We start from the raw sequence: 8434 nt of genomic DNA, 5'->3' as shown, positions 1-8434 counted from the left end.
AGGGGCCGTCTCTTCATGTTGCCGACTTGTACTTCCCATGCTCTGCACACAGTAAGCGCTTAATAAATACGATTGAATGAATGAATGAATGAATAAATGAAAGTAAGCGGTTGACAAATATTATCATCATTATTATTCGTTAGAAGAGCCGTGCAATCTCCCCAATGGCCGTTGTTGGGTAGGGGCCGTCTCTTCATGTTGCCAACTTGTACTTCCCATGCTCTGCACACAGTAAGCGCTTAATAAATACGATTAATGAATGAATGAATGAATGAATGAATAAATAAATAAATAAATGAAAGTAAGCGGTTGACAAATACTATCATCATTATTATTCGTTAGAAGGGCCGTGCATTCTCCCCAGTGGCCGTAGGCCCGCTGAGGCGCCTCCTCAGCACCGCCCCCCCCCCCCCCCCATCTCCCGACAGCCTCCGGGGCGCCCCGGCTCTGGGGGGACGGGCGGGGACGGTCTCGCGCCGAATTCTCGCGAGACTCGCCCCGTCGGCGTGGGGAGGCAGGCGTCCCGTCTCCATGGTAACGGGCCCGGCCTGCTGGCGGAGCGGAGGTGAGGCGTTGGGGCCGGGGTCCGGTGAGCCCTGCCTCCACCTCCCCCTGGGCAACCCACTGCCTCATTCATTCATTCATTCATTCATTCATTCATTCATTCATCGTATTTACTGAGCGCTTACTGTGTGCAGAGCACTGTAGTAAGCGCTTGGGAAGCACAAGTTGGCAACATCTGGAGCCGGTCCCTACCCAACAGCGGGCTCACAGTCTAGAAGGGGGAGACAGACAACAAAACATATTAACCAAATAAATAGAATAGTAAATATGTACAAGTAAAATAAATAAATATGTGCAAACATATCTACATGTTCTGTGGGGCTTCTAGACTGTGAGCCCACTGTTGGGTAGGGACCGTCTCTATATGTTGCCAGCTTGGACTTCCCAAGCGCTTAGTACAGTGCTCTGCACACAGTAAGCGCTCAATAAATACGATTGAATGAATGATTGAATATAATACATATACACATATATGTATATATGTTTGTACATATTTATTACTCTATTTATTTATCTTACTTGTACATATCTATTCTATTTATTTTATTTTGTTAGTAGGTTTGGTTTTGTTCTCTTGTCTCCCCCTTCTAGACTGTGAGCCCGCTGTTGGGTAGGTACCGTCTCTAGATGTTGCCAACTTGTACTTCCCAAGCGCTTAGTACAGTGCCCTGCACACAGTAAGTGCTCAATAAATACGATTGATTGATTGATTGCAGAGCACTGTACTAAGCGCTTGGGAAGTCCAAGTTGGCAACATCTAGAGCCGGTCCCTACCCAACAGCGGGCTCACAGTCTAGAAGGGGGAGACAGACAACAAAACATATTAACAAAATAGAATAGAATAGTAAATATGTACAAGTAAAATAAATAGATAAATATGTGCAAACATATATACAATGCTCTGTGGGGCTTCTAGACTGTGAGCCCACTGTTGGGTAGGGACTGTCTCTATATGTTGCCAATTTGTACTTCCCAAGCGCTTAGTACAGTGCTCTGCACACAGTAAGCGCTCAATAAATACGATTGAATGAATGAATATAATACATACATACATATACATATATATGTGTATATATATATACATATATACACCTGCATATATGTTTGTGCATATTTCTCTATTTATTTATTTATTTATCTTACTTGTACATGTCTATTCTATTTATTTTATTTTGTTAGTATGTTTGGTTTTGTTCTCTTGTCTCCCCCTTCTAGACTGTGAGCCCGCTGTTGGGTAGGGACTGTCTCTGTGTGTTGCCAACTTGTACTTCCCAAGCGCTTAGTACAGTGCCCTGCACACAGTAAGCGCTCAATAAATACGATTGATGGATTGCAGAGCACTGTACTAGGCGCTTGGGAAGTACAAGTTGGCAACATCTAGAGCCGGTCCCTACCCAACAGCGGGCTCACAGTCTAGAAGGGGGAGACAGACAACAAAACAAAACATATTAACAAAATAAATAGAATAGTAAATATGTACAAGTAAAATAGATAAATATGTACAAATATATATACATGTTCTGTGGGGCTTCTAGACTGTGAGCCCACTGTTGGGTAGGGACTGTCTCTATATGTTGCCAACTTGTACTTCCCAAGCGCTTAGTACAGTGCTCTGCACACAGTCTAGACTATGAGCCCACCGTTGGGTAGGGACCGTCTCTATATGTTGCCAACTTGTACTTCCCAAGCGCTTAGTACAGTGCTCTGCACACAGTAAGCACTCAATAAATACGATTGATTGGTTGATTGAGGGGAAGGAGGAGCCTGCTGTTGGGTAGGGACTGTCTCTACATGTTGCAAACTTGTACTTCCCAAGCGCTTAGTACAGTGCTCTGCACACAGTCTAGACTGTGAGCCCACTGTTGGGTAGGGACTGTCTCTATATGTTGCCAACTTATACTTCCCAAGCGCTTGGTACAGTGCTCTGCACACAGTAAGCACTCAATAAATACGATTGATTGGTTGATTGAGGGGAAGGAGGGGCCCGCTGTTGGGTAGGGACCGTCTCTGTATGTTGCCAACTTGTACTTCCCAAGCACTCAGTTCAGTGCTCTGCACACAGTAAGCGCTCAATAATTATGATTGAATGAAATGAATTAACAGTAAGCAGTCAATAAATACGATTGAATAAATGAATGAATGAATGATGGGGAGGGGGAAGAGGGGGAGAGGAAGGAGTGGGCTCAGTCTGGGGCTCAGTGGAAAGAGCCCGGCCTTTGGAGTCAGGGGTCATGGGTTCAAATCCCGGCTCCGCCAACTGTCAGCTCTGTGACTTCTCTGGGCCTCAGTTACCTCATCTGTAAAATGGGGATTAAAACTGTGAGCCCCCCGTGGGACAACCTTATCACCTTGTAACCTCCCCAGCGCTCAGAACTATAATATATGTATATATGTACACCTGTATATATGTACACATACACACATACATATACATATAATATACATATAACGCATACATACATATACATACATGCATATACATACACACATACATATACATATATGTACACCTGTATATATGTGTATATGTTTGTACATATTTATTACTCTATTTATTTATCTTACTTGTACATATCTATTCTATTTATTTTATTTTGTTAGTATGTTTGGTTTTGTTCTCTGTCTCCCCCTTCTAGACTGTGAGCCCGCTGTTGGGTAGGGACTGTCTCTATGTGTTGCCAACTTGTACTTCCCAAGCGCTTAGTACAGTGCTCTGCACACAGTAAGTGCTCAATAAATATGATTGATTGATTGCTTGATACCACACCTGAGGTTACTGTTGGCCATAAGAATAGAAACCTCTTTGAATAATGGCATATAAAGCTATGTATGCTTCTTCAAAAACTGCTGGAATTTCAGACGTATTCTGGTATGCTTTCTCTAAAAGTTATAAGGCATTCAGGAAAAGATAGAATATTTATTATCTAAGTAACCCCTCGATTTTCTTGGGTTGTTTGCCTCAAACCACAGTTTACACACGAGTGTTTTCTATAAATGAATAAAATAGTAAAAATAATTTACCAAATTCTATGACTTCTATTAGAAAAGTACAGTACATTGTTTACAAAGATGTTCCTCCCTGCTCTATGAGTCACAGGAGATTTTCAAACTGAAATACATTTCCTTATCATTGGGTAGCCAAAATAAGCACTTATGTAAAAAGAAATAGAATGTGTGTTTTTATTGCTTATAAATCTAACTTTTTTTTTGTTTATTTTTAAGGGGCCAGTCTTGAAAAAACATTGAAGTTGCTTCTTGAGATGGCAGCAAAATAGCATTATCTGAAGGTTTAAGTTACGGAAGAAATATGGTTCGACTAACCCTGGATCTGGTTGCTAAAATCAGCAATCACAAGTCCCGGAGAGAAGAAAGCATGGCACAGTATTTGAGGAAAATAACTCATCTAAATGTCTCAGATAAAAATATAGATAGAATTGTAAGAATGCACTATTTACATGAAAGCTCCATTTTCAAATTAGGGATCATTTTTATTATATGATTCAGAAGGACCTTGGTTCCAATCCCAGTTCTGTCACCTGACTGCTGTGTGACCCTGGGCAAGTCACTTCACTTCTCTTTGCCTCATTTACCTCATCTGCAAAATGGAGATTAAGACTGTGAGCCCCATGTGGGACATGGACTGTGTCCAACCTGATTTGCTTGTATCCACCCCAACGCTTAGTACAGTGCCTGGCACACAGTAAGCTCTTAACAAATACCACAATTATTATTATTATTATTTAATATTTGGAATGGTAGCATAATTTTTTTTTACAAACAAAATAATGGTCATTTACAAATTGGAACCTCTCTTGCAGTATGAATGTAAAATTATTAGGGCAGTTTATGAATTTATAATATATTTATATTTCTAACACCAACTTCCTCACTGTACCTCGATCTTGTCTATTTTGCCGCCAACCCCTTGACTACATCCTCTTGGCCTGGAACTTCCCCTCCACATACAACAGGACCAACACTCTCCCTAATCAATCAATCAATCAATCGTATTTACTGAGCGCTTACTGTGTGCAGAGCACTGTACTAAGCTCTTGGGAAGTACAAGTTGGCAACGTAAAGTATGTTTCTGTTTTCAACTTCAAAGTATTCAAAGTATTCAAAGTATTCCAACTTCAAAGTATTATTAAAATTACATCTCCAACAGCCCTTAATTAAGCTGTTCGGTGCCTCTGCACTTGGACTTGGACTCTTTAAGCATTTGCTATTCACCTCACCCTCAGCTCCCAGCACTTGTGTACATATCTTTAATTTATTCTTATTATTGTCTGTCTGCCCCTCTAGATCGTAATCAATCAATGGTATTTATTGAGCACTTACTCTGTGCAGAGCACTGTACCAAGCACTCGAGAGAGCGCAATATAACAGAATTAGCAGACACGATCCCTGCCCACAATGAGCTTATAGTCTAGAAATCCGACCAAACCAAGCCACCCTTCACCCCCATGTCATTAGGTGGGAGCCACAGTGGCCCAGAAATACCCAGGAATGCAAATTCCTGCCCCAAAAGGCCTCTTCAGAGCCCAGCACGACCCCCGCGTGTCCCACCATGGTAATGAGGCAACCCCCTGAACCCCACATGGCCTGAGAACCAGTGCCCGCTCCCCAGGACCACCAAAGGGCTGTAGACAACCCCACTGGCCTTTCGCTAAATCAGCAGCGGCATTTTCCCCAGTGTCCCAGGCCTTGAGGGCAGGGAACGTATCTACCGACTCTCACAAGCTCTTAATTCAGTGTTCTGCATATAGTAAGCTCTTAATAGATATCACTGACTGGTTATAGGTATGAATATAGCTAGTCTGGATAAAATTAAATGATTTCCCAAATGCCTTCTATTAAGTGAAATCAAGCATTCAAATAAGCAATTAAGGAATCAATGGTATTTGTGTGCTTACTGTGTGCAGAATACTGTACTAAGCGCTTGGTAGGGTACAGTACAACAGAGTTGGTTGATAAATTTCCTGACTATACAAAGCTTGCAGTCTAAAAGGGAGACAGATATTAGAATATATTATGGTTCTTAAAAAGTGTGTGTATGTCTCTGGAGATTGCCAACTTGTACTTCCCAAGCGCTTAGTACAGTGCTCTGCACACAGCGCTCAATAAATACGATTGAATGAATGAATGAATTAATTTTATTTGTACATATTTATTATATTTATTTTATTTTGTTAATATGTTTTGTTTTGTCGTCTGTCTCCCCCTTCTAGACTGTGAGCCCGCTGTTGGGTAGGGACCGTCTCTGGATGTTGCCAACTTGTACTTCCCAAGCGCTTAGTACGGTGCTCTGCACACAGTAAGCGCTCAATAAAATACGACTGAATGAATGAATGAATGTATATATATGTGCATAACATATTTCAAAGTTTCATTGATTACACAATCCCATATCTCCTGAATACCAAATTCTCCTTCTGCATATAAAATTTAAGGACTGCAGGAAGACCACTGCTTGGATCAGATGGATTAAACCCATGAACTACGTCATTTAATAGGAAAAAAGTAATTCAGGCATGCTAACTCCTTGAAAAGGAAAAAAAATTCAAGCAGATTATTGAAGACTGTTTTATTAAACTATATCAGTTAATAACTGGCCCAACTGCTGGAGAGAACAATATCCCTATATTCAAATAGTCTCACACTTTCAGCAATAGTAGAATAATTAATTTTATGCTACCACTAACATATTGCTGGGATTTATATATTGATATGTTCCTCATGAATAACTATAGAAGAAAAGATTAAAATGTTATCTAAAACATATTAATCTCTATTTTAAGTATATATTAAAATTGACCTTACTTTTAGCACCTGTGCATTACTCAGCACACTTTTGCAGCTGACCAACTGAAAATAACATGGGCTTTTTTTTTTCTCTTTCAGGAAGACTTCTCTTTGTGCAAAAATCTCAATGTTCTATATCTGTATGATAATCATATTCAGCAAATTGATAACTTGGGTTTTGCCACAAACCTAACACATCTTTATCTACAAAACAATTGCATTTCATGTATAGAGAACCTCGAATCACTAAAGAAACTTGAGAAACTGTAAGTGCTTATTTTTTTCTTATATTGGAGTTACTGAAAAGGCATACGAATCTCTCTTTCCACTGGATTGAGAGCTCCTTGGGGGGAGAGGGAACATGCATCTGCTTCTGGTCCCTGTGGGCAAGGAATTGACCACCTCTGATATACTGTCCTCTCCCAAACAGTTCAGCTCTGCACGATGTATAGCACTTGATAAATTCGATCGATGGATTGATTGGTGTTCTCTCCCAAGGGCTAAGTGCAGTGACTTGCACTCAGCAGATGCTGAATAAACATAATGACTGACTGATTTGGCAAAGGATACTTGGTTAGGGCCCAAATTTGGATTCTCTAAAAACAATGAGAAGCGGCATGACGTAGTGGAAAGAGCATGAGCCTGGACTGTGAGCGCGCTGTTGGGTAGGGACTGTCTCTATGTGTTGCCGACTTGTACTTCCCAAGCACTTAGTACAGTGCTTGGCACACAGTAAGTGCTCAATAAATACGATTGATTGATTGATTGGAAGTCAGAAGGACCTGGGTTCTAATCCCACCTCTGCCACTTGTCTGCTGTATGACCTTGGACCAGTCAATTAACTTCTCTGTGCCTCATTTACCTCATCTGCAAAATGAGGATTAAAACTGAGCCCCATGTGTGGACTGTGTCCAACCTGATTATCTTGTATCTACCCCAGCGTTTAGTATAGTGCGAGCATATAAGCAAGAACATAAGCACATGGTAAGCGCTTAACAAATACCTCAATTATTATCATTATTATTAGTAGTAGTAACAAAGTTTTATAGTCAATAAATCCTGTCCATAAGACATTTGCACAGAAGGGACAAAAGGCCCAGAACCCGAGAGGACGGACTCCACTAAATTACACCAGAAGAGACTCCGAACGTGGCCTTTCATCATCATCATCATCAATCGTATTTATTGAGCGCTTACTGTGTGCAGAGCACTGTACTAAGCGCTTGACAAGTACAAGTTGGCAACATACCGAGACGGTCCCTACCCAACAGTGGGTTCACAGTCTAAAAGAGATGGGGAAGGAGATGGGAAAGGAGGAGGGAAGGAGATGGGAAAGGAGATGGGAAAGGAGGAGGAAAGGAGATGGGGAAGGAGGAGGGAAGGAGATGGGGAAGGAGGGAGGAAGGAAGGATAAAATAAAGGGAGCAGGTGTCCGGAGCGGCCCGTCCCCTTTGAAGAGGGTTTTCGGATACTGGGCCCCAGTAGTCCTGGCAGTGCAAAGCACCAAATGGAAAGTGGGCAGTTGTGCATGCCGCCAGTAATGCGCTAACCTGAATGGGCTGCTAGTTATGCACAGGACCCAGAGTATCTAAACCCCCCAGAAGACATGCCATATGCTCTATCACCCGAGCCTGCCCTGGGACAAGGCCCTGGCCAAAATCTCCTTTCGGAGCCTGAATACGAGCCAGAGATGGTTCTTCAGAGCCACTTCCAGCATGCTGGTGGAGAAGGCCCCCTGAGGCTCAGAATACCAAAAGCCCTGCAGGGCTTGGGTTTCTGTCTTCCATTCTATTTATTATTAATAATAATAATTACGGTACTTGCTATGCACTTAACATGTGCCAAGTACTGTTCTAAGCACTGGGGTAGATACAAGTTAATCAGATTGGACCCAGCACTGTACTAAGCTCTTGGGAGAGTATGATATAACAATATACAGACACATTCCCTGCCCATAACGAGCTTTCAGTCTAAAGTCTGCTCCCCTTCTAGCAAGCAGAGAGTACTCGTTGAATCTGGCAGTCACAGAAATGGGGAGAGACGCAGCGAAGACATGAATGAAACGCCA

The 8434-nt window shown here is 41.8% G+C and overlaps 1 protein-coding gene across 1 annotated transcript in view; it reads left to right on the top strand.

The window, feature by feature from the left end:
• Window positions 1–494: 494 nt before the first annotated feature.
• PPP1R42 (protein phosphatase 1 regulatory subunit 42) overlaps window positions 495–8434 on the top strand; it is a 30029-nt gene continuing 22089 nt past the window's right edge. The window contains exons 1-3 of the mRNA XM_038766725.1: window positions 495–565; window positions 3787–4000; window positions 6466–6632. Coding sequence (XP_038622653.1) covers window positions 3872–4000; window positions 6466–6632 — 296 coding nt within the window. The 5' untranslated portion in view covers window positions 495–565; window positions 3787–3871. The remainder of the gene's footprint in view (window positions 566–3786; window positions 4001–6465; window positions 6633–8434) is intronic.

Source organism: Tachyglossus aculeatus, chromosome 25, assembly GCF_015852505.1.
Source record: "Tachyglossus aculeatus isolate mTacAcu1 chromosome 25, mTacAcu1.pri, whole genome shotgun sequence".
In the NCBI taxonomy this organism is placed as follows: Eukaryota; Metazoa; Chordata; class Mammalia; order Monotremata; family Tachyglossidae; genus Tachyglossus; species Tachyglossus aculeatus.
Note: the sequence above shows the minus strand (reverse complement) of the source record. Positions and strands in the feature narration are given on the sequence as shown.